This window comes from Girardinichthys multiradiatus, chromosome 14, assembly GCF_021462225.1.
Source record: "Girardinichthys multiradiatus isolate DD_20200921_A chromosome 14, DD_fGirMul_XY1, whole genome shotgun sequence".
NCBI classification, from domain to species: domain Eukaryota; kingdom Metazoa; phylum Chordata; class Actinopteri; order Cyprinodontiformes; family Goodeidae; genus Girardinichthys; species Girardinichthys multiradiatus.
Window position 1 is genome coordinate 12599676 of NC_061807.1, and position 25991 is coordinate 12625666.

Consider the following 25991-nt stretch of genomic DNA (forward strand, 5'->3'; position numbering starts at 1 on the left):
GAAAGTAATTTTGCTTTTACTATTTCTATAAACAGTCTACAGTGATCATATAAAGGTTTAAATGTTTTTTAAATCATTGTTTATATTGTTTAAATGATAAAATTAAAAGATAAAATAAATAAGCAAATAAATGACTGTAGAATTGTAAAATACTGTAACAAATAACTGCAACTGACTTTAAAATAAAAGTTATAAAATTCATGACAAGAATAATTTTCACAAAGAGCAATTATATTTAAAAAAGAAAAATAAACTTTTATGATCAACACACATTTAAACAGAAATGACTTTTTGTAAAAAAACAAAATCAGAAAACAGAAATTATTTAAATTATTTTATTTATTGGACTGTATGAGTGGTTGGCAGTATTTACAGACTAATGCTGAGATTTTCCTTCTCCTTCCTCCAACAAGCAGCTGCTGACTGTTTGCCCCATGAAGGCAGCAAGATTTAAATCTGCAACGTCTGAACAGAAGTCCTGGTGTCCTCTGGTCTCCTTCCAGGCCACCAGTCGTTTCACCGAGGTCAGCGAGGAAGACTCCATGTCGGAGCTGTACTTTCTGATAAGAGAGAGTGCGCATGTACGACCCAGCTTCACCTGAGAGAGATGACAGAAACACAGCTGGCTTCACATCTCTACACTGGTTTGACGCACCGGTCACCAGGATACAATCATCTCCAAGCATCTACTTTTTATACAGATTTGAGATTAAAACGCAAATATCTTCCTTCAAGGTTGAGATGTGAACTGAAGTTCAGCAGAAGAAGTCTTTACACGGTTCCTTCACATTTTGTATTTCAAAATCTCAAACTTTTCAAGATAAAATATTAAGCTAAAGCTAGTTGAATGATAATCTGCTCTCATCTGTTAAAAAAACTGCTGTTTCTATTAACTGAGCTTATTTTTGTTTGTCATTAGATTTGGTTTTATGATGAAATGTGACAAGAAAAAAGAAATCTGTGAGACAAATCCTTTTCCAAACAGCTGTGTAGGTTTTATAGAACGATCTCCTCCTTTTTGCTCAGTTCATTGAATTCAACTCTATGATTGGCTCTAAATATGCAGCAAAGTGCCTTATAAAACAGCAGAATAAGGAACATTTCCTATCTGTGCACAGATTAAGTGAACAGTTGTTGACAGATGTGAGTTCATAAAAGACTCGCCTGTGCCTTCTGCAGCAGAGTTACGTCTCCTGCGCTACAGGCGGCTTTGTAACCCTGTAGGAGGTATTTGCACGCTTCCAGAGGCTGACCCTGCAGAAGGAGACAGAGGAAATCATTCTTTAAACAACCGCTGGTAAATCAGTTAAATATCCTGGCTGTGTGATCGCTGCATGTGTGCCTGAGTTTGGTACCAGGTCGCGGTAGATGCTGCCCAGATACAGACAGATGTCTGCCAGCTTGCCCTGCTGGTCGCTGCTTCGGCAGATATCCACTGACTTCTCCAACACCTGGAGAGTCTCCTCCATGTTTCCTTCGCTGTCGCCAAGATAAAACAGATGCAGACGGATGCATCAGCAGGACAAATGTTGACGTCTTCCTCCTGAACTTTCTGCCAGAAGGTTTTGGGTCAAACCTCGCTGGTATTTCAAACTACTGAGAATGTAATCCCCACAGCATAATGCAGCCACCACCATGTTTTACCAGTAGTTGGATATGTGACCAGAAAGATCAAGCCTGGTTTCATCCGACCACATCCACAAGGTTTCTGGATGTTTTGTTCTGAGGAAAGGTTTCTGTCTTTAATGACTAGAAACAACCGTTATCATGTCAGTGTTCTTACCTTTCTAAGGACTTGGCTATGGCCTTGTAGGTCTTCACCAGTCCTTTCACATCTTGCAGTTCACTGAAGATCTCTATGCAGGTGCTGAAGACCTAAAAAACACAGACTGTGTTAAAAAGCATCAAACCATGTCTAATATACGGTCATTTATAAAAGGCATTTATGAACATTTACTGAATAATGAAATAAAACTGTAAAAAAAATGTTCTTAATGTTATTCTGTGATATTCAGGTAAATTACTGCAGTATCTTTTTTCTGATATACCTTCCTGGCTGCATGATGATCCTCTGAACTGTGTAAGCTCAGTCCTTGTCTGAAGACCGCTTCCCCCTCCACCGACTTATCTTCACCTGAAGCAAACCAGAACTCCGGACTCGTGAAAAAGTACTTCCCCCAAACATGTTTATTCTGTTTTTGTGTTTGTGATAATGTCAAATGTTTCATATCATCAAACTCATTTAATATCTGACCAAGAGTAAACACAACATGCAGTATTTGACCTCTAACCCTAGCAACAGATGGTGTCACCATCAGCATATACAGATTTTTCATTTCTGTGCTCTTCTTATTCAGGCAAGTCCATTTGTTCAGAAACTGAACTCACCCACTCCTACGTCTCGCTAGAAATAAACTGATTCTCTCTGTGAAGTGCTGGAGGAGCATGGTGAACATCTAAGCTCACGTGAACTGACTACAGGAGATGTCCCACAGTGGACCAAGAAACTGGAGGAAGCATGTTTCTGCCTCGGAGAAGCTAGCTCCAAGCGATCTGCTACAGCCGGAGTCTTTGAATAAAACCTGTGTACCCCACTGGGAGTGGTTGATATCTTTATTTTACCATCACCACATGAACCAACTTCTTTTATCCCAGAATTGTCACAACATCTCATTAAATTGGTAAAATCTCCAGAAAACTATATCTCCTATCTTACAGTACGTTTCACTACTTACCCTCTGTGGCCATTTTGGAACCTTGGTGGAACAGCTTCTTGGCTTTGTCGTAGTCTTTGGCTGCGAGGAAGACTTCGCCCTGCAGGCTGTAGATTTTTCCCAGTTCTGTGCAGGCCTTGAGCCTCAGAGGCCGACCGTCCAGGTCCACCCAGCCTCCTTCCTCTGCCTGTTTCAGGCCCATCTCCGCCTGCTGCCTCGCCTCCTCCAGATCACCTGCAGGACAAGACATGACCTCCTACATTTGGTGTTTCTGACCCCTCCCAATGTCTGTGAAAAGATTCCTACCTTTCTGCTGGTATAAGTCAGCCAGGTGGAGTCTGGCCTCTGTAGCCGGTTTGGATCTTCCACCGAACTCTCTGTCAGCGCAGCTGTGGTAGAAATGAAAGCTGAGCCAGAAATCCTCATGATGGGCGAAGTAGCGACCTAAATGGAGACGTTCCTCACACACAGCTGTCCAAGAACCTGCAAACCAAAAACCTTCATTACTCAAACTAAAGACAGAAAACGTTAAAGCTGAATGTCTTCTAGCCCCAGGTTTTGCCCTTCTGACTTTCATGACTAATAAAATCTAAACTACATATAGAAAATCAAATTAATGTTTCCTTCCAGCAGTGCCTCCTTATGTGCGGGTACCTTCCCTTTCTGCTTTCTCTGCTCGGCTCAGGTGGAGCCTGAGGGTCTCCAGTTTTTCCCGCTGTTCCTCCAGAGGGGGGGTCTGGAGCCTGGATGATCCTGGCAGCTCTTCGGACCTCTGGTCCCGATCGGAGCGCAGCAGAGAGAACACCTCTGAAAACGCCCTGAAACTCAGACACAGAGACACACAAAGTCAGGTAAGCCAGTACGATATCAAAGAAATAACTCCGTGTAACAGTAGGGAGATAAAGGGACACCTGTGGTAGCCATCTTGCAGCATCTCCACACAGACGTACTGCTTTGGACTGTTTCTGAACCTGAAATAAAGACAAATGTCAAACATCAAGCTTTACAGTTAGCAGAAAAAACATCACAGATTCAGAGTTCTTGCTTCCTAGAAAATAATCAAACCCCTGTTGTTATTTCTGCTCTGATCACTAAACCAGCATAGTCAATGTTACCTGTATGTAATTTGACCCAAATCTGACCAGATAAACCGGTTGTATTGAAACGAACTGAATTCGAACCACGTTGCAATCCATATAATTGCTTTTACAGGTTTTCATATGCCGCCTAAATGTCTTGAGGCGACATCTCTTTAGAACTGGAGCTAAATAAATAAACTAAATTAAAGTTTAATAAAAGGTGTCTTTGACAGGTAGCTATATTCTTTGACAGAAGAGGGCGCACTAACCTTTGAAACAACATTGTCCTAATATTGTGGTCATGGTTATAGTTATAGCTCTTAGATGAGGGGAAACTTACTCGCCATTCAAGCGAGGAACAGAAGCTCAGGATTTATAAGGCAGTGAACGCTTCTGGATATTTTTCTACAGGATCTGTGCTGAACTTTAAAAAAGGTTCTGGAGACGCATTCAGTTAATGTTTTTATATGTTTGACAGGCAGTTGGACCTCATATTTCCTTTCACTGCAGTTGATCCAAATGCTTAAAACTGACCTGGTTTTCATCAAGTCTGCATTTGGATTTCTTTTCACCTTGAAAGTCTAGAAACAACCTTTAAAAATCTGGTCATTAATCATCTTTTGTCAGTAATTTTAACATTTTCACATATACTTGTTTTGCCCTTGGCAAGCAATAAATATAAAACATGCAATAAACATGAAAAAAAGATGGAGGCAACGTTAATGTGAGAACTGGTGCTTTTTTACAGGTGTTTTGTCAACTAAACCATCAGAATAGCGCAGTGTGTGCAGAGTTACAGGCCAATTTACATAGTTTTAAAGTAACAAATTGCAGAAAATGAAATTAATCGCATGTCTGTTTCTACCAAAGACAGTTTTTCTAGACTCAATCAGTCAATCCTGGAAATTTCTCTGTTTTATTTCTTCTTTTCTTGTTCTGTTTTAGAGCTCAGCTCTAGAGCGTCTGTCGTTTCCATTCCTGATAGATTTTACTTCCTGGACTTTTACACATTTCAAACTCATAAATGGTTTGTTACTTATAATCTCTTATTATTTTACTGATTGACATTTATTTGAAGTACCTGACATAAGAGCAAGGGTTGTAAATTTCCAGACCTAAGTTGGATTTGGGAAAGTGTAACTCAGAAGTTCACACAACAAACTAATGAAGCTACTGATAAGTTTTCTCTGAGGCTGGAAGATCAGCGATCTGCTTTTTATGGAAAACCTGGACTCACAGAGCTATTTCCTTCTTGGACAGGATCGATAAATCCAAAACCCGTTTGTTGTTGAAGGACTTCACCGACTGCTTCATCCTGCTGACACACAAATTAACAACTTACCAAAGATGTTTTTAGTCATTTGAAGCAGACCTCAAACCAAATCTGTCGTCCTAAACTTAATAATTTGCTTCTCATGATGTAAACAGGACATTATTTCTCCTCCACTCACAAGTTAGTCTTACGGCTGGACTTAGCAGTCATTTGTCATGAATTGTGTCCGTTTACCTGAATGTGAACACATTAGGTCAGTAAACAGACATTTAATTGGTTGAGGATGGTCAGTTTTTCCTCTACCTCTGGTGTTTTCTGGGAATTCCTCAGTTACACTTTAATTTAATCCTGAAAACCAGCAAAACAGATAAAACACATATTTTGGTTTATTTTATTCACTTGTTTTGTAATAAAACCAGATAAATAATTCACTTGTGGTTGAGTTTGTAATAAAGTAGGAATTTAAAAGTTTATTCTTCTACCTACAAGGAAACGTAATATGTGAAAATGTGATTAGTTAATATTGTTAATATGTTCGATCATATGTCAAATAAACCTAAATGAATCTAATTTATTATAAGCTGCTTCCATGATGTAGAATAATGTAAAAATATTAAATTTGCATGGAAATTAACCGGGAATTTTCTATTATTCTCCCTTTAAACAACCTTTCTGCTGAAATGAGACAAATAATTTAAGTGACACTTTAATATGTAATTACAGTACAGATATCATTATTATCTTCTGCCGATAAATCTGCAAAGCAGGAAAATGAACAGAAACATAAAAAGAGAAGCTGAGGTGGTAAAAATCAGGTTTATAGGAAGGCCCAATGCATTGTGGGTAAGAAGATAGACTGTTGGTCAAACTAAAGTAAGAAAACCCACCAGGTGTGAAATGTAAAATTAAGCATGAATCAAGCTTTTAAAAGGCCTGTGGAATACTGTTCAGAGGTAAACAATAATGAAGACATTATTGTTATAGCTCTCTGAATGCTCTCAGTCTGGAAGTAATGATCATAAATATTAGTGAACATTAGCTGCTTAATTACGACTAAGATATCTTTATTATAGTCGGATATTGTTACAGCTGCCTGGGTTGATACGAACCTGAAGCCACTCTTTTGTGTTTAATTACGGGGGAAATGCAGAGAAACACAAACACGGCGGTGATTTTAGTCCAGGAAGTTTGATTGTTTTCAGCGTCTAACTGCAGAGTTAGGTCGCCATGGCAACAAGGGACCGGCCGCACTCCAGCACAAACGGTTCCAGAATCTGTTCGGTTCGATTCTCATCTGAAGTGTGATCTGTAATCTGTGCTCCGACAAGACAGAGAAACAACCCAGCAGGTTTCCAGCCTTCTTCATTCACTTTATCCCTTATGACCAGAATTTATTTTCCAAGCAGAACATGTTTGCTCCAATCAGGTTGCAGAGTTGTGGTCCAGCATTAGCTTCTGCATGCAGGATGCAGTGGCCTGTTGTATCCAGAGGAGGGCGTTGCTAATCAGTACAAATTCAAAAAGGCCCTTTCGTAAGTATTGAAACGCAAGAAATGTAATTACAGTTACAGTGAATGTGATTTGCGCTTCCATGTCATAAGCAGTAAAGCAAAATTACTAATTTTGTTAAAGGTTAGAAAAGTGGCAAAAGTCTTATTAAACTGGAATAAATACAGTGATCAGTAATTATTTAAATGTTAAAATAATGTATAAATACATAATGTGTTACATTTGAAAATGAATACAGTAAACGTTATATTCTTTGTATGTTAAAAACATATGCTATTATTATTATTTGACAATTAATTTTGAATCAGTTATTTCATAGTACTATGTTACTGATAATAACTTTTTTATTATAATAACAAAAATCTCCATAGGATATATGCTACTTCATCTTTAAACCCACTCCAGTTTAAAGTTTAGTTCAACACCACAGATGAGTGGCGTCATTAGGGTTAAATATACTATAAATAAAATAAATAAACAAGGTTTATGAATTAATGAAAATGATTAGTAATATGAGGGCTTCAAGAACCCCTCATGATGACTACAGAATCGAGGCACGTGACGTCGCCCGGTACGGCGGAGCCGGGGTCCCACCCTGGAGCCAGGCCTGGGGTCGGGACTCGTCGGACAGCGCCTGGTGGCTGGGTTGCTCCTCGCGGGACCTGGCCGGGCCAAGCCCGAACGAGAGACGCGAGACCATCCCCCCAGTGGGCCCACCACCTGCAGGGGGAACCGTGAGGGACCGGTGCAAAGAGGATTGGGCGGCGGACGAAGGTGGAGACCTCAGCGGCCCAATCCCCGGATGCTTAGGCTGGCTATAGGGACGTGGAATGTCACCTCGCAGGGGGGGAAGGAGCCTGAGCTTGTGCGGGAGGTCGAGAGATATCGACTAGAAATAGTTGGGCTCGCCTCCACACACGGCGTGGGCTCTGGAACCCATCTCCTCGAGAGGGGCTGGACTCTCTTCTACTTTGGAGTGGCCCACGGGGAGAGGCGGCGGGTCGGGGTGGGTCTGCTTGTCGCCCCCCAGCTCAGCCGTCTAGTGTTGGGGTTTACCCCAGTGCATCCCTGCGCCTTCGGGTTGGGGAGAGGTCTCTGACTATCATTTCAGCCTACGGGCCGAGTGGTAGTGCGGAGTACCCGGCCTTCTTGGCGTCCCTGTCGGGGGTGCTGGATAGTGCCCCTCCCGGGGACTCCATTATTCTGCTGGGGGACTTCAACGCCCACGCGGGAAACGACAGTGACCCCTGGAGAGGCGTGATCGGGAGGAATGGCCTCCCCGATTTGAATCTGAGTGGTGTTTTGTTATTGGACTTCTGTGCTAGTCACGGATTGTCCATAATGAACACCATGTTCAAACATAAGAGTGTCCATCAGTGCACTTGGCACCAGGACACCCTAGGCAGGAGGTCAATGATCGACTTTGTTGTCGTATCATCAGACCTTCGGCCGCATGTTTTGGACACTCGGGTGAAGAGAGGGGCTGAGCTGTCCACTGATCCCCACCTGGTGGTGAGTTGGATCCGCTGGGTGAGGAGAAAGCCGGACAGACTTGGCAGGCCCAAGCGCATAGTGAGGGTCTGCTGGGAACGCCTGGCGGACCCCTTGGCCAGGGATGTATTCAACTCTCACCTCTGGGAGAGCTTTGACCAGATTCCGAGGGATGTTGAAGACATATGGAATCGGGGACCCTTTACTAGGGGCCATCCGGTCCCTGTATGAGCGGAGCAGGAGTTTTGTCCGCATTGCCGGCACTAAGTCGGACCTGTTCCCGGTGCATGTAGGACTCCGGCAGGGCAGCCCTTTGTCACCGGACCTGTTCATAACTTTTATGGACAGGATTTCTAGGCACAGCCAAGGGCCGGATGGGGTCTGGTTTGGGGACCAGAGGATTTCATCTTTTCTTTTTGCAGATGACGTGGTCCTGCTGGCCCCTCTAGCCAAGACCTACAGCATGCACTGGGGCGGTTCGCAGCCGAGTGTGAAGCGGCAGGGATGAAAATCAGCTCCTCCAAGTCGGAGGCCATGGTACTCGACTGGAAAAGGGTGGCTTGTCCTTTTCAGGTTGGAGGGGAGTTCCTGCCTCAAGTGGAGGAGTTTAAGTATTTCGGGGTCTTGTTCATGAGTGAGGGAAGAATGGAGCAGGAGATCGACAGACGGATCGGTGCGGCTGCCACAGTAATGGGGGCGCTGTGCCGGTCCGTTGTGGTGAAGAGAGAGCTGAGCCGAAAAGCGAAGCTCTCGATTTATCGGTCGGTTTACGTTCCTACCCTCACCTATGGCCATGAACTTTGGGTCATGACCGAAAGAACGAGATCACGGATACAAGCGGCTGAAATGAGCTTCCTCCGTAGGGTGGCCGGGCACTCCCTTAGAGATAGGGTGAGGAGCTCGGCCATCCAGGAGGGGCTCGGAGTAGAGCCGCTGCTCCTCCACATCGAGAGGAGCCAGTTGAGGTGGCTCGGGCATCTATACCGGATGCCTCCTGGACACCTTCCTTGGGAGGTGTTCCAGGCACATCCCACTGGGAGGAGGCCCAGGGGACGGCCCAGGACACGCTGGAGGGACTATGTCTCTCGGCTGGCCTGGGAATGCCTTGGGCTCCCCCCGGAGGAGCTGGAGGAGGTGTCTGGGGAGAGGGACGTCTGGACGTCTCTGCTGAGTCTGCTGCCCCCACGTCCCGGTCCCGGATAAAGCGGAAGACGATGAGTATGAGTACGATTAGTAATATATAAATAATTAAATAATATGAAAACCTTTAGATTATGTTTGACTGAATTGAAGGAAAAGAGGAAGGATGAAGGGTTGAAGGATTGAGGGATTGATGGATGGATTATAGATAGATAGATAGATAGATAGATAGATAGATAGATAGATAGATAGATAGATAGATAGATAGATAGATAGATAGATAGATAGATAGATAGATAGATAGATAGATAGATAGATAGATAGATAGATAGATAGATAGATAGATAGATAGATAGATAGATAGATAGATAGATAGATAGATAGATAGATAGATAGATAGATAGATAGATAGATAGATAGATAGATAGATAGATAAGGTAAGGTAAGTTTATTTATACAGGTCCTTCTCAAAATATTAGCATATTGTGATAAAGTTAATTATTTTCAACAATGTAATGATGAAAATTTAACATTCATATATTTTAGATTCATTGCACACTAACTGAAATATTTCAGGTCTTTTATTGTCTTAATACAGATGATTTTGGCATACAGCTCATGAAAACCCAAAATTCCTATCTCACAAAATTAGCATATCATTAAAAGGGTCTCTAAACAAGCTATGAACCTAATCATCTGAATCAACGAGTTAACTCTAAACACCTGCAAAAGATTCCTGAGGCCTTTAAAACTCCCAGCCCGGTTCATCACTCAAAACCCCAATCATGGGTAAGACTGCCGACCTGACTGCTGTCCAGAAGGCCACTATTGACACCCTCAAGCAAGAGGGTAAGACACAGAAAGAAATTTCTGAATGAATAGGCTGTTCCCAGAGTGCTGTATCAAGGCACCTCAGTGGGAAGTCTGTGGGAAGGAAAATGTGTGGCAGAAAACGCTGCAAAACGAGAAGAGGTGACCGGACCCTGAGGAAGATTGTGGAGAAGGGCCGATTCCAGACCTTGGGGGACCCGCGGAAGCAGTGGACTGAGTCTGGAGTAGAAACATCCAGAGCCACCGTGCACAGGCGTGTGCAGGAAATGGGCTACAGGTGCCGCATTCCCCAGGTCAAGCCACTTTTGAACCAGAAACAGCAGCAGAAGCGCCTAACCTGGGCTACAGAGAAGCAGCACTGGACTGTTGCTCAGTGGTCCAAAGTACTTTTTTCAGATGAAAGCAAATTCTGCATGTCATTCGGAAATCAAGGTGCCAGAGTCTGGAGGAAGACTGGGGAGAAGGAAATGCCAAAATGCCAGAAGTCCAGTGTCAAGTACCCACAGTCAGTGATGGTCTGGGGTGCCGTGTCAGCTGCTGGTGTTGGTCCACTGTGTTTTATCAAGGGCAGGGTCAATGCAGCTAGCTATCAGGAGATTTTGGAGCACTTCATGCTTCCATCTGCTGAAAAGCTTTATGGAGATGAAGATTTCATTTTTCAGCACGACCTGGCACCTGCTCACAGTGCCAAAACCACTGGTAAATGGTTTACTGACCATGGTATCACTGTGCTCAATTGGCCTGCCAACTCTCCTGACCTGAACCCCATAGAGAATCTGTGGGATATTGTGAAGAGAACGTTGAGAGACTCAAGACCCAACACTCTGGATGAGCTAAAGGCCGCTATCGAAGCATCCTGGGCCTCCATAAGACCTCAGCAGTGCCACAGGCTGATTACCTCCATGCCACGCCGCATTGAAGCAGTCATTTCTGCAAAAGGATTCCCGACCAAGTATTGAGTGCATAACTGTACATGATTATTTGAAGGTTGACGTTTTTTGTATTAAAAACACTTTTCTTTTATTGGTCGGATGAAATATGCTAATTTTGTGAGATAGGAATTTTGGGTTTTCATGAGCTGTATGCCAAAATCATCCGTATTAAGACAATAAAAGACCTGAAATATTTCAGTTAGTGTGCAATGAATCTAAAATATATGAATGTTAAATTTTCATCATTACATTGTTGAAAATAATTAACTTTATCACAATATGCTAATATTTTGAGAAGGACCTCTGTTGTTTGATTTTATCATTTGATTTGTTTGTCTGTGTCTGTATCTGTGTTTATTTGCTTTGTGATTGTATTGTAATTGTATGTACAGCGCTTTGAGTGTCTCATTGCTGAAAAGCGCTGTACATACAATTACAATACAATCACAAAGCAAATAAACACAGATACAGACACAGAAAAACAAATCAAATGATAAAATCAAACAACAGAGGTAATTTAAAAAAGTAAAATAAAATAAAGAGAATAGAATGATGGACAAGAAAATGAAATGAAAATTGGACTGAAAACGCAACTAATCATGCCTAGATGGCACAGTCAAAGGCCACTCTAAACAAATAAGTTTTCAATCTTGATTTAAAGCAACTTAGGGTTTCGGAGCTTTTACAGTTTTCTGGCAGTTTATTCCAGATTAGTGGAGCATAAGAACTAAAAGCTGATTCTCAATGTTTGGTTCTGGGTATTCAGAGTAGATTTGAGACAGAAGACCTGAGAGGTCTGGCTGGTTGATACACTGATGACAAGTCTATAATATATTTTGGTGCTAAGCCATTCAGTGATTTACAGACAGAAGTATTTTAAACTCTATTCTCTGAGCTACAGGGAGCCAGTGTAGGGACTTTAGAACCGGGGTGATGTGCTCCACTTTCTTAGTTCTAGTGAGGATGTGGGCAAATAATGCACGAGCATTGTTTATATTTTTGCTGATGATCTCAGAAAATAAAGATTCCCTTGCATTTTTCAGTTGTAGGTTATATCTGTATAGTCTCTCTTTATAGATCATATAGTGAACCTGGAGTTCAGTATTTCGCCACCTGTGTTCAGCTTTTCGACACTCCTTTTTTTCACCTCTGACTGGTGGAGCACTTCTCCATGGAGACATTTTCTTCCCAGAAATGACTTTCACTTTAATTGGAGCAATTGAATCAATGATGTCAGAGATTTTAGAATGAAAGTTATCTACCAGCTCATCTACAGTGTTACAGGGCAAAGTGGAGGTAGAAGAGTAAATCTGGTTAAAGGTTTCAGCAGCACCGTCCTTAAAGATGCGTTTTCTTATCATGTCTTTTTTGCAAACTGAGTCATTGCAGATGATGCTTTCAAAAATAACAGAAAAGTGGTCAGATAGAGCAACATCAGTTACAGACACCTTGGAAATGTTTAGACCCTTAGTGATGATCAAGTCCAAAATATGTCCCTGTTTGTGCGTTTGCTGTTTAACATGTTGAGTCAAACCAACATTTCTAAGAGTGTCACATAGATCTATTGCACTTCTGTCTTCAGGATTGTCCATGTGAATGTTGAAGTCTCCCACAATAATTAAACAGTCATAATAAACACAAATCACAGATAAAAGCTCATCAAAATCACTGAAAAAGTTTGATTTGGACTTAGGGAGGCCTGTAAATATTCAAGAACATGGTTCGGACCGGGCTCTTTACCTGGAGAGCCAAATATTCAAAAGAGTCAAATTTGCCCAGAAATACTTTTTTACACTCTAATAAATCTTTAAACAAAGTGGCCACCCCTCCACCTTTTCTTTACTGTCTGCTCTCACAAAGAAAATTGTAGTTCGGAGGCGTCGCCTCTATCAGAATGGGAGCTTCATTAAATTCATGTAACCATGTTTCTGTTAAAAACATAACATCACGTTTGTGGTCAGTAATGAAGTCATTGATTAAAAATGATTTTCCTGACAGAGATCTAATGTTCAGTAAAGTCAGTTTATATGACTTAGTTGCTGATATTAACTCTGTGTCTGGTTGTACCTGACAAGTTTATGGCTTTCGTTGATTGTTTATTACTGTCTCTTATCCTTTTGGCTTTGTTCTTTCTGTCACGTAAGCACAGATATTTTACAACTATCTCCTATTAGGGGCCCAAGTTTTTCCTGGACATGTTCATTTCTGATAGAGTTACCACTGGGGCCCAGACTGATGTTGGTTTAGTAGCAGGGCCTCGGCCACGGGGGGTGTTGAATGGAGAAGATGTCAGAGCCATTTGGGTCCTGATTTTAAGAGCTCCTTTCATGTTATCAGAGTCCAGTAAAGCAAAAAGCGGGCTCAGTGGGGAGATGGGAGAGTTCTGTGCGGTCTGGGTCGAGGTCTGGGGTGAAGGGGGTTTACCGCGGGGGTTGGTCTGGGTTTGGGAGAGGGGGGTCTAACGGGGGGTCCACCTCTCCTGTGGATTTCGACGGGGAGACCTTTTGTGATGACCTCTCTTTCTCAGCCAACTGGCCGGTTGTTTCTGCTGGAGCTGTTGGAGGCAGCGTTATCATTGTTGTTGATACTCCATGTTCTCTGCTGAAGGTCGAAGCTGCTGGCGGATTATTTACTGAATAGAAGAGATTAGATGTGAGACATCTGGCTCCTGGCTTGTTCAAACAGAAACCATATTGCTTGAAGAGTTGCCATTTTTCCCAAAAAATATTAAAGTTGTCGATGAAGTTCACAGGTGTGGTGGCACATGTTTTTTTCAACCACTTATTAATCATCAGAAGTCTGGAAAAAATCTCATCTCCACAGAAAATCGGTGCAAAGGGTCCGCTGAGAAACACCTTGATATTGAGACCTCCAACAGTATTCAGAAGACGAGTGAAATCCTCCTTCAGTCCTTCTGATTTTTTCTTAGCCACGTCATCCATGGCTCCACAGTGTATAATAAGGTTTTCTAGAGACGGGCGCTAGGTTGATAGATAGATAGATAGATAGATAGATAGATAGATAGATAGATAGATAGATAGATAGATAGATAGATAGATAGATAGATAGATAGATAGATAGATAGATAGATAGATAGATAGATAGATAGATAGATAGATAGATAGATAGATAGATAGATAGATAGATAGATAGATAGATAGATAGATAGATAGATAGATAGATAGATAGATAGATAGATAGATAGATAGATAGATAGATAGATAGATAGATAGATAGATAGATAGATAGATAGATAGATAGATAGATAGATAGATAGATAGATAGATAGATAGATAGATAGATAGATCTGTCATGATCTCCTTGTTTATATCACAAAATCTGGCCTTCATCTGGGGTGTGAACACTTTTTACGTCCACTGTGTAAATATCCCACAGACACACGTTCTCTAACTGCCAGTGCGTTTAAAACACCTTCTTGATCCACATGTGCATGATCAACCCCAGCGTGCTCTTGCTGAAATGTTTAGTAGAGAGCGGATGTTGGGTCTCTGCAGTGAGACTTTCCATCAGCTCCACCACAGCTGGATGGAAACTCAGTCTGAGTGACGGTGCTGGCCTTGTGGTCGGTAGGATTCTTTCATGTAGGGAGCTGTTAATAAAGTCCCACGTTCTGGGCGGAAAGCTGGTTCCTGAGTGAGCGTCTGGCTTTGATTTGCTCTTTGACTCTGGTTTGTTTGTTCTTCTCGTTTTAATTATTTCAAGAGTAATTTGTTAATTAACCAGTCTTCGCTTTAAAGAGACAAGTGAAATTAAACCATCATTTACCCACTAGAAAAGACGAATAACGTGTGAACTGCACCGCACACTGGTTATAACTCCAAACGTAAAGCATTTAGTCGTAATTATCACAATATATCCTTTCATCTCTGTAATAGAGTTGAGGAAATAGAGCAATAAAACAGATTTAATGGTAAAAAAAACTTATTTCCCGTAGTTCCTATTCAAACCTTCATTCTAACAGAGATAACAGGCTTAACTCTAACATCTTAAATAACATAATAAATTCTGGCTAAAAGAGCTATTAGCAAACATTTTTAATTCTGGAGATTATCTCAAGACTCTCTAGTTGGTATTTTAGGTCCAGCGAAAGGTCGTGACCCTGATGGAAACCCCTGACTCGGATGTTTTGCCACTTAGACGCGACTGATTCATCTAAAACCAGTTGCTCTTCAAGTCACTTTCTTACAAAATCCCTGTTCTACTCCAACCTTTATGACTAAAGAGATTAAGACAGCAGATTTACTGTCTGGAGGATTTTTCTGTTACATGTATATCTATCTATTTTCTACAGTTGTATCTCAGTATATTAGAGTATCACCAAAAAGTTTATGTGTTTCAGTAATTCAATACAAAATGTAAAAGTGATGCATTGTTTAGATTCATCAACCACAGAGTGATATATTTGAAGCACTTATTTCTGTTCATGTTGATAATTAATGCTGACATTTAATGAAAACAGAAATGGCAGTTTCTCAGAAAATGGAATTATGACATAAGGCCAAAAAATAGATTTATATACAGAAATATTAGCTTACTGAAAATTTTGTCCATGTATTGGACAGCATGTGTGTTCAACGCTGGGTTGGGGCTCCTTTTGCATGAATTACGGGTCAGTGCAGCATGGTTATTGATGAGATCAGCCTGCAGTTCTGCTGAGGCGCAAATGTTAAGGCTTCTGGTTTAGTAAAAGAAGATGCAGCTCCTGCAGATCCGAAACCCGTTTGTTCTTGAAGGACTCCACCGACTGCTTCATCCTGCTGACACACAAATTAACAACTTACAAAAGATGCTTTTAGTCATTTGAAGCAGACCTCAAACCAAATCTGTCGTCCTAAACTTAGTAATTTGCCTTTCATTGCCACTAGATTATTTTTATAAAAAGATTCCTGAGAACATTTAAAAAATCTGTACATTGTTCCAACTGTTCTGATAGAGGGCTTTGTTTAATTCAATAATGAACAATATTAAAAGTATATAAAGAGTACAGGACATAGAAGTCTAAATCATTTCAAATAAGATGTTTTATTTTGGGCTCAAACCCACAGCGTCAAGCATGTTTTTTTGCCAGAGATTCGTTATCTTTCAGCATGATTTAAGTCACGTACCGTCTTTATCTGCCTATCTCTGCATTTATATTAGTAAATAAACAACACAACCACACACACACTGACGCAACACATATCTCCACTGACACTCATTGACGAAGATAACACACAGTTCTTGTTGAGGCAAATTTAGACTGTCGGCTATCCAGGGTCAAAGGTCAGACAGGAGTGAGCTCAGACTCATACATGCCAGATGACGAGCGGTACAGATGTGTAAACTCAACATGCTCTGCACGTGTTTCAACCCCAAGGATGTTCCAGTCAGAGATTAACAGCAGCTGTGTGTCACCATCAGAAGTTCAATCTCTCTGGCATCAAAACACATTTAAAAGGTCAATAAAAAGTCCTCCCAGCTTCAGTTAGCAGCCAGAATAATAACACTCACCACCTTAGAGTGACAACTGTTCTAAATGCAAACGTTTTGGAGAGCAAATTTTAATAGTTTTAAACAAAAAAGTCAATGTTACTTTATTTATAAAGCAAAGTTTAAAACATATAAGTTGGACCAAAGTGTTTTCTAAAGTTTAGTTTTTTTTTTGCCTGTTCACCTTTTCAGGAGTTTGTATAATCTACATTGGTTCAACAAAGATTAGACAAATTTCTCCACTGTCATAACAAACTTAAACAGTGTAAAATTAATAAAATATACACTTACCTAAACTACATTTTAATTATATAAATAGTCATTTTGAACACAAATTTTTGTGATTAGTTTTGGAAATCCATTCATTAAAATCAGGAACGACATTCACATTTAAATTCACAGAGCCTTGTACAAGCTTTACATACTAGTTATTATTATACATCAACATTTCAGCAGAATCACTGCAAAAAAGTGCAAAAAAGCTTGATGTAGGTTAGTGTTAGATCTTTTTTCAGAAGATAGGACTCTCTTAGGAGTTTGGTGGATTGTTCGTCTAGACAACAAAGCTGTGGGTCTGGTAAGAAACCCATATCCTGATGCTGTGGTGACTGTGAGTGAAAACATGTAAAAAGTGATGAACCTAGAGATTATTGGTAGCCATAGGCTAGTACAATGTGTTGGTTACCATGGAGACTGAACACAAGATGGTGACACACATTGCTGATCAAGGAGTCGTACAGATTTCAGAGGCAAGTTACCCTCCTGCTGTGGCATCACAATATGTGGTGGTTGCTGCCATCTGCCAAGTCACAGACCGGTGAAAAAGCAATAAAAACTTGTTGGTGTTTATGTAGCTGGTTGGAGACCTGTTAGTGACCATGCTGAATTAATTGCTAGCAGCTGTTTGTAGCAAGTGATCGTTATTGGAGGGCATGTGCTTTTTTAGTTGGTGAAATATCATTGCCTTTTCAGTCACTTGCAAGGCTTGATTTTGCCTAATCTAGGTCTTAAATAAAGTGCAGCAACCTCATTGTTATGTATTTGATTTTTGGAAGGTGTTACAGTTTGAGCTCTTCATTAACCCAATTATTAAACTAACAATTTAGTTGGTACCAAAGAGTTTTTATTATAGTGCCTACTTGACATCTAAACAACACACGTACATTTTCTTGCCTTTTGAAGAGAGAGACTGCAAGAAGAAATAAAAAAAATACTGCTTCTCTTGCTTCCTGTAGCAGCTGGCTGTGCTGCGTTACTAATGTTAGGTTGTACCATACAAAAATAATGAGTAAAGAATTGGTTTAATCTATTCTATTTTTTATTTCTGGTCTTCTCCATAACAGTGTTATAGCTAACAACAATTAAAATGTACACATAATAACTAATGCTACAGAGACTTAAAAGTTGTAATTTTTCCAGCTTCCTGTAGCAGCTAGCTGTGCTGTAGTGCGGTGCTAATGCTAGCTTATATATACACAAAAAACCATAAGTGGACATTTGCTTTCATTTGTGCTACTTTTCTATTAAAACAAATACAATTTATAGATAACCAATGCAGAGAGATCTGAAGTAATGGCTCATATTTATTTTTATACCTGTAGTTTCCCAGGTTCCTGTAACAGCTAGCTGTGGTGCAGTTCTAATGCTAGCTTGATTGTAAACAGGATTAGATTCAACTGTGTTAGTCTAACTTCTGTCCTCCTGGTTCACACGGCAGGACTTTAATGCCGATTTTTGCCCCAATCTTCCTTTTCAGACATGCCCCCAAAATTGTGATGGCTCTTAAATCTTATGAGATATAATTCTGCCGTGTGTGGTAGGTTAAGAGTGATCCAGTCTGCTCAGAAGGACGTCAGGATCGCTCCGAAGTCAAATCAGGGATACTCAACATGTTGGATTGCGTTGGCCCAATTCCCTAGCATGTGGGGTGTTCCTCGAAGACAAACAAAGCTTGTTGAATGTGACGTGTTCCCAATCAGAAAGCAACGTCATGGAAACACGGAAGAGAATTACTTTGAACTCGTTTGATCTCGAGAGGGGTCGCAAATTTTCCTGTCTAAAATCTGAATATTCATGAGTGAAATTGGTTCGTGTGTGATGTGTTGTACCCGCCATGAGGCTGGATACCACACACTGTAGGACCAAGCGATTTTTTATCATCACAAGAGGGGTCTATCAAGTTTTGAAAATCAGCCGACAACTTGAAAATCCTGCCGTGTGAACCATGCATTACTGTTTTAATACCAACATTTCTGTTGGCATCTCAACTTATTTAAAAAATGCTGCAGTTGTAATATTTAGAGTTGAAGTTGCTTTTAAGTTACCTTAGTCCCCAACTCACCTTTTGAAACGTTTGATTAATCGTTTTAGAAGATGACATTCCTTCATCTACATGGTAAAAAGATGGAAAGAAACTGCATAAGTATTTAATTAGGTTCCAGGAATCTAAGTCCCAGGGGAAAAAACACCCATTTCAGAACGAATATCTGAAATGCAACTTTAAATAAGGGTGATTGGTGACACCTCTTTGGTTTGGATATGTTCTGAGAGACAGAGGACACACTGGAAACAGATTGTTGGTAATGGAGCTACCCAGGCAGGTGGAAAAGAGGAACACCCCAGAGAAGATTCATTGACATAGTGAAGGAGGACATAGAGATGGTCTGTGTGACAGCTGAACCGGCTCGAAATAAGGTGAGATGCAGGCAGGTGATTCACTTTGGCGACCCCTAAGGGGAGCAGCTGAAAGAAGAAGGTGACACTTCTTCAGTTTCCACACCTTAGTGGTCTCTGTTTTATGTGCCTCACAGCTGGAGAAAACTTTGGTCACTCTGTACCTCCTTGAACCGCCACCTTAACGTGGTGGAGGGTTTTGAGTGCTCGAATGATCCTAGAGGCTATGTTGTCTGGGGCTTCAATGCCCCTGGTAGGGTCTCCCATGGCAAACAGGCTCTAGATGACGGGTCAGACAAAGAGCGGTTCAAGAACCCCTCACCACGACTACGAAATCGAGGCACGTGACGTCGCCCGGTACGGCGGAGCCGGGGTCCCACCCTGGAGCTAGGCCTGGGGTCGGGACTCGTCGGAGAGCGCCTGGTGGCGGGGTTGCTCCTCGTGGAACCCGGCCGGGCCAAGCCCGAACTAGAGACGCGAGACCATCCTCCAGTGGGCCCACCACCTGCAGGGGGAACCGTGAGGGACCGGTGCAAAGAGGATTGGGCGGCGGACGAAGGTGGAGACCTCGGCGGCCCAATCTCAAGATGCTTAGGCTGGCTCTAGGGACGTGGAATGTCACCTCACTGGGGGGAAGAAGCCTGAGCTTGTGCGGGACGTCGAGAGATATTGACTAGAAATAGTCGGGCTCGCCTCCACGCACAGCGTGGGCTCTGGAACCCATCTCCATGAGAGGGGCTGGATTCTCTTCTACTCTGGAGTGGCCCATGGGGAGAGGCGGCGGCCTGGTGTGGGTCTGCTTGTCGCCCCCAGCTCAGCCGTCTAGTGTTGGGGTTTACCCCAGTGGATGAGAGGGTCGCATCCCTGCGCCTTCGGGTTGGGGAGAGGTCTCTGACTATCATTTCGGCCTACGGGCCGAGAGGTAGTGCGGAGTACCCGGCCTTCTTGGCGTCCCTGTCAGGGGTGCTGGATAGTGCCCCTCCCGGTGACTCCATTATTCTGCTGGGGGACTTCAACGGCCACGTGGGAAACGACAGTGACACCTGGAGAGGTGTGATCGGGAGGAATGGCCTCCCCGATCTGAATCCGAGCAGAGTTTTGTTATTGGACTTCTGTGCAAGTCATGGATTGGCTGAGCTGTCCACTGATCACCACCTGGTGGTGAGTTGGATCTGCTGGGGGAGGGGAAAGCCGGACAGACTTGGCAGGTCCAAGCGCATAGTGAGGGTCTGCTGGGAACGTCTGGCGGACCCCTTGGCTAGGGATGTATTCAACTCTCACCTCCGGGAGAGCTTTGACCAGATTCCGAGGGATGTTGGAGACATAGAGTCCGAGTGGACCATGTTCACCGCATCTATTGTCGATGCTGCCGCCCGTATCTGCGACCGTAAGGTCTGCGGTGCCTGTCGCGGTAGCAATCCCTGAACCCGGTGGTGGACACCGGCAGTAAGGGACACTGTCAAGCTGAAGAAGGAGTCCTATCAGCTGTGGTTGGCTTGTGGGACTCCTGAGGCGGCTGACGGGTACTCTGTGGCCAAGCGTGCCACAGCCCGGGCTGTGGCAGAGGCCAAAACTCGGACCTGGGAGGAGTTCGGTGAGGCTGTGGAGAAGGACTACCGGTTGGCCCCGAAGCGATTCTGGCCTCAGGAGGGGGAAGCAGTGCTTCGCCAACACTGTTTATAGTAGGGGTGGGAGGCTGCTGACCTCGACTCGGGACATTATCGGGCGGTGGAAGGAGTACTTAGGGGATCTCCTCAATCCTGCCATCACGCATTCCCTGGTGGAAACAAAGGCTGGGGACTCGGGGTTGGACTCTTTCATCACCCAGGCTAAAGTCACCGAGGTGGTTAAAAAGCTCCGCAGTGGCAAGGCTTCGGTGTTGGATGAGATCTGCCCTGAGTACCTGAGTCTTTGGATGTTTTGGGGCTGTCATGGTTGACATGCCTCTTCAACAATGCGTGGCGGATGGGGACAGTGCCTCTGGATTGGCAGACTGGGGTGGTGGTCCCCCTACATAAGAAGGGTGACCGGAGGGTGTGTTCCAACTACAGGGGGATCACACTCCTCAGCCTCCCTGGTAAGGCCTACGCCAGGGTATTGGAGAGGAGAGTCCGGCCGATATTCGAACCCCGGCTTCAGGAGGAGCAGTGTGGTTTTCGTCCCGGCCGTGGAACACTGGACCAGCTCTATACCCTCTAAAGGGTACTCGAGGGTTCATGGGAGTTTGCCCAACTGGTCAAAATGTGTTTGGTGGACCTGGAGAAAGCATTTGACTGTGTCCCTTGTGATGCCCTGTGGGGTTGCTCCAGGAGTATGGAATCGGGGGCCCTTTACTAGGGGCCATCCGGTCTCTGTACAAGCGAAGCAGGAGTTTGGTTCGCATTGCCAGCACTAAGTCGGACCTGTTCCCGGTGCATGTTGGACTCCGGCAGGGCTGCCCTTTGTCACCGGTCCTGTTCATAACTTTTATGGACAGGATTTCTAGGCGCAGCCAAGGGCCGGAGGGGTCTGGTTTGGGGACCAGAGGATTTCATCTTTTCTTTTTGCAGATGACGTGGTCCTGCTGGCCCCCTCTAGCCAAGACCTACAGCACGCAGCCGGTTCGCAGCCAAGTGTGAAGCAGCAGGGATGAAAATCAGCTCCTCCGAGTCCGAGGCCATGTTTCTCGACCGGAAAAGGGTAGCTTGTCCTCTTCAGGTTGGAGGGGAGTTCCTGCCTCAAGTGGAGGAATTTAAGTATCTCGGGGTCTTGTTCACGAGTGAGGGAAGAATGGAGCGAGAGATCGACAGATGGATCAGTGCGGCTGCCACAGTAATGGGGGCGCTGTGCCGGTCCGTTGTGGTGAAGAGAGAGCTGAGCTGAAAAGCAAAGCTCTCGATTTACCGGTCGGTCTACATTCCTACCCTCACCAAGCGGCTGAAATGAGCTTCCTCCATAGGGTGGCCGGGCACTCCCTTAGAGATAGGGTGAGGGGCTCGGAGTAGAGCCACAGCTCCTCCACATCAAGAGGAGCCAGTTGAGGTGGCTCGGGCATCTATACCGGATGCCTCCTGGCGCCTTCCTCAGGAGGTGTTCCAGGCACGTCCCACCGGGAGGAGGCCCAGGGGACGGCCCAGGACACGCTGGAGGGACTATGTCTCTCGGCTGGCCTGGGAACGCCTTGGACTCCCCCCGGAGGAGCTGGAGGAGGTGTCTGGGGAGAGGGACGTCTGGGCGTCTCTGCTGAGTCTGCTGCCCCTGCGACCCGGTCCCGGATAAAGCGGAAGACGACGAGTACGAGTACAAGAACGAGTATGAGCACTCTGAAGATTTGTCTGGGATCTCATTGAAGGGACCTTTTAAACCGTATGAATAGAAGGACTGAAACTTGTAGCCATGTTGAAACTGTAACACTTTGAAGCCTTGATATAGTCTGATACCAGAGCTGACTTACAGAAAGGCCATTTCTGGTCTCCTGTTGATCGCTTTAAAAAAACAACAAAAATGGTTGTATTTTTTGTTTTTGACACAATCAGGTTGTTCTGGTATTAATATTCTTACGTTCTTTTCAGAACTGTTTTCTGAAATTGTTTTTACAGTCCTTTGTGTTTTGTGAAGAACACAGGCTACATATTTAATGTTTGACTTTTTCTAACAAAAACTCTCTGCATGGCCTTTTCATTTGTTTTAAATTACAATCTTGTCAAGATTTGTTGATTTCCCTTCAAAATGACCAAAAACCAAGTGTTAGCCTAAGTATATCTTTAAATGAATTTCTTTTAACAATTTAGAAGATGTTTCTAAGATAAAAAGAAAAGCTTGTATGCTCCAATAAACTGTCTTTGTGTGGCATCGGTTGTGTTCAAACACTAACCCAATTATAAAGTTTACAACTTGAATTTCTACCAAATTGCCAGCCAAAGACTTGGGTGGTTAGAACAGAAAGACTGTTTGTGTTGGACAGTAAAAGTTCAGAGTCGTCAGAGTGTTTACGAGATGTTCCGATGTAACCGAGTGAAACAGAGGTGAAAAATGAGCAGGAAACAAGTGAGAGGAGGTGAAGGGGGGTAACAGAGGCTCACGAGGAGGAGGGAAGCTGAAAATACAGCTGATGAGAGACAGAGAAGGAAAAGGAGGAGGGGAAGGAAGGAGGAGAAAAAGTGAATAAGTGGTGATTACAAACCAGGACCCAACAGACAGGATTAGTTTGGTCTCGAGCCAGAACAGCACATTTGTCTTGTTTGTTCTGCTGGATCCTGGAAGCCTGCGAGGAATATATCTAAAAAACAGAGCAGTAGAAGACAAATAGGTGAGGTTTCACTCTTTTCTTTAATACCCAATGTTCTGATTATTCAGTTATTAACATTAAGGATTGAGTGTTTTATCCTTAGCTAAACGATGTGCTTCATGAAAGAGAGGAACTCTTTCCTGCACCCATAGTTACATTGAAACTTATTTACATGCTGTGCTTAACAAATCCAGATTTTTTCAATCATATTTTTTAAAGATCTGTAAGTTCAAACGGACAAACTTTCAGTCTTTCTGAATATTATTATTATTATTAGTTTTGAAGGATCAGAAAGCTGAACTAAACATTTAGCTACCGGTTTGCTGTTGTGATCAGATAAAAAAATAGGAAACAAATGTGCAATTTAATTTAATAAAATTTTATTTCATTAAAAAAATTGGAACAATTTTCTAAGTAAATGATTATCGTGAAAGGTTTCGTCCTCATTTTATTAAGTCAGAAAGTATTTGTCTTGTTTTAAACCTTACTTTTATCTAAAACCTCCCAGTGATTTATGGTCGCTGGCTACGGTTAGGAGATCAGGTCTTTAAATTAATTTTTACAAACAGTGAAAGATAAAGAAAATAACGCAAGATGGTTTTCTTGTTTCCAGCCACGGCTCTTATTTCTCGCACCAACATCTTCACTGCAGACAGACTTTATGCATTCTAATATAAATGTTTAATTCAGGTGAATTAGTTCAAATTCTTACTAAAGCTAACATGCTAAATTTAACAGCTTTTCTTCTTCTTAATATCTCTATCCATGCAGTCTCTATGTTGTTTGATTTAAGTCTCCTACAACGTAATCACAAGGCCATCTGACAGACACTGTAAACTGTTTCTGTTTTTAATCTGCCTGTTTTATGAATAACTATATTCATACCTGCATCATCAAACCACACTGTGTTAAAGAAAAATGTATAACCCTAACATTTGCCTTTAAGGTTTAAAAGTGGTGGAACTGCATATAATGTTTTAAAGGCGTGCTAAAAATTATATCCGTAATATAAAAACAACATATAGGTCCAAATTATCCATTCTAATCATGTCTTCTGACCCAATAGAGGTGTGTGGTGGTGTATTTTATAGACTTTTCTTCACAACTTTTTTTGGTGAATCTTTTGGATCCTACGGCACCGTTCTTCTCCTGCTGACAGGATGTGGTCTTTCCACTGGTTGTTCTCTACCTTTGCGCACCTTCAAGCAACATAAATGATGGTCAAAATCTGTTGTTCCAACACATTTTTTGGTTATTCAGAGCATTGGTGTTTGTGTTTGGAATGCCACAACATCTAAATGCTTAAACTTTAATGTTTTATTGTACATCTGGATATCATTCCTCTTACTATTCTGTCTTAATGGCAAACAAGGTTTCAGAGTTGTGTCTGAAACCTAAAGAGTATCTGGGTCTGTGATTTTATGGTCCTCAAAGTGGTGCCACTACAATTTAACACTGATTTGTTTTTCTCTTTTCTCCAGATTGTCTCCAAACCACCAAACAACAAAGTAAACTGATAACTCCAAATTCTGACACTGAACCACTAAGAGATCTTCATTGGAACTTCCTGGAACACAGATCCAAACAGTGGCTCCATTAGAAAGGTCCTTGTGGATTCTTCACTGGTTTCTAAGGAATCCAAGCAAGTTCTGGAAGTGCTGTTGGTTTCCAAGTACTTCTTACTTTTTTCTTCAGGTCCTTCAATTGCGTTTTGAGCTTTTGCAACAAAGTTCAGGCTGGTTTCTGGAGTCCGAGCAGTAGATTCAGTAACAGATTTGAGAATTAAAGTGACTTCAAAATGGAACCAGGAATATTTTCCATGCCGAACATGTTCACCTCGCTGCTGTTTATCTGGTGTTTCCAGTTTGTCTCCAGTGTCGGCAGCCAAAGCAGCTTCACACCTCAGCCTCTTCAGTCAGAGGCGGGGATATCTGAGCTCCCCAGCACCGACTCACCTCCACGACTGGCAGCAGTCCATCGTACTTCAAACACAGAGACGCATATCTCACAGGAAACTGTTAATAGGCCGTCTGTCTTATTGGAGTCCGGAGCAGGAAAACTGAAGCCTGTGAACAAACTCAAGCCCAAACATGATAGAAAACTTTTACCTTCCTCACCGTCCTCCAACTCCTCTCAGATTGAGGATGAATTAAACCAAACGCCCCCCTCCTGCCATCAGCAAACGTCAATAAAAGGCACCTTCAAATATGTCAACACGGTGCTGTCCTGCTTGATCTTTTCTGTGGGGATCATCGGGAACACCACCCTGCTGAGGATTATCTACCAAAATAAAAGCATGAGGAATGGACCCAATGCCCTAATAGCCAGCCTCGCCCTGGGGGACCTGATATACATCGCCATAGATATCCCAATCAATGTCTACAAGGTAGAGCTCCTCTTGTGTTTAAGCCTTCTGCTTAATTGGTTGTTTCCAAGGAAGTTGACTGGGTTGGATGATGCAGGAAGAACATCTTGGCTGTAGTTGTGTTGAGTGTCTCAGTCAGGAGGTTGAGTGTTAGACTGATAACAGCACAGAAATACCCCTTTTGATTGTGATAACACCCCCCTCCACACACACACACACACACACAC

At 42.8% G+C, this 25991-nt stretch overlaps 2 protein-coding genes across 14 annotated transcripts in view; one reads left to right on the forward strand and one right to left on the reverse strand.

The window, feature by feature from the left end:
* Window positions 1-321: 321 nt before the first annotated feature.
* On the reverse strand, window positions 322-6314 carry ttc29 (tetratricopeptide repeat domain 29). 12 transcript variants are annotated; one of them, XM_047386363.1, is made up of 13 exons: window positions 6176-6313; window positions 5370-5414; window positions 5245-5300; window positions 5031-5108; window positions 3626-3685; window positions 3369-3532; window positions 3021-3197; window positions 2736-2948; window positions 2049-2134; window positions 1784-1875; window positions 1356-1479; window positions 1165-1254; window positions 322-598 (listed from the first exon to the last, which is right to left on the reverse strand). In XM_047386363.1, exons 3-13 carry the CDS (start codon window positions 5274-5276, stop codon window positions 377-379), a joined length of 1338 nt encoding a protein of 445 aa, XP_047242319.1. In that variant the 5' UTR covers window positions 5277-5300; window positions 5370-5414; window positions 6176-6313; the 3' UTR covers window positions 322-376. The 12 variants fall into 12 exon arrangements, with proteins under 12 accessions (XP_047242319.1, XP_047242316.1, XP_047242325.1 ...); XM_047386360.1 differs by having other exon boundaries at window positions 5031-5111; XM_047386369.1 differs by lacking the exon at window positions 5245-5300 and having other exon boundaries at window positions 5031-5111.
* A 145-nt stretch (window positions 6315-6459) lies between these two features.
* The window catches only part of LOC124880924 (endothelin-1 receptor-like), a 32303-nt gene continuing 12771 nt past the window's right edge, over window positions 6460-25991 (forward strand). The window contains exons 1-2 of one of the 2 annotated variants that reach the window (XM_047386357.1): window positions 6460-6598; window positions 24881-25785. In XM_047386357.1, the coding sequence (XP_047242313.1) occupies window positions 25198-25785 (588 nt within the window). In that variant the 5' untranslated portion in view covers window positions 6460-6598; window positions 24881-25197. Of the gene's footprint in view, window positions 6599-23263; window positions 23421-24880; window positions 25786-25991 lie in introns of those variants that run through there. The other variant, XM_047386358.1, reaches the window with a different exon arrangement.

Coding starts and splice junctions, on each gene's coding strand:
- ttc29 (XM_047386360.1), bottom strand. CDS start 5,276: ATGACTGCTAAGTCCAGCCGTAAGACTAACTT. Junction 1,876..2,048: donor ATCATCATGCAGCCAGGAAG/GTATATCAGAAA, acceptor TGTGTTTTTTAG/GTCTTCAGCACCTGCATAGA. Junction 599..1,164: donor CTCTGCTGCAGAAGGCACAG/GCGAGTCTTTTA, acceptor CATCTCTCTCAG/GTGAAGCTGGGTCGTACATG.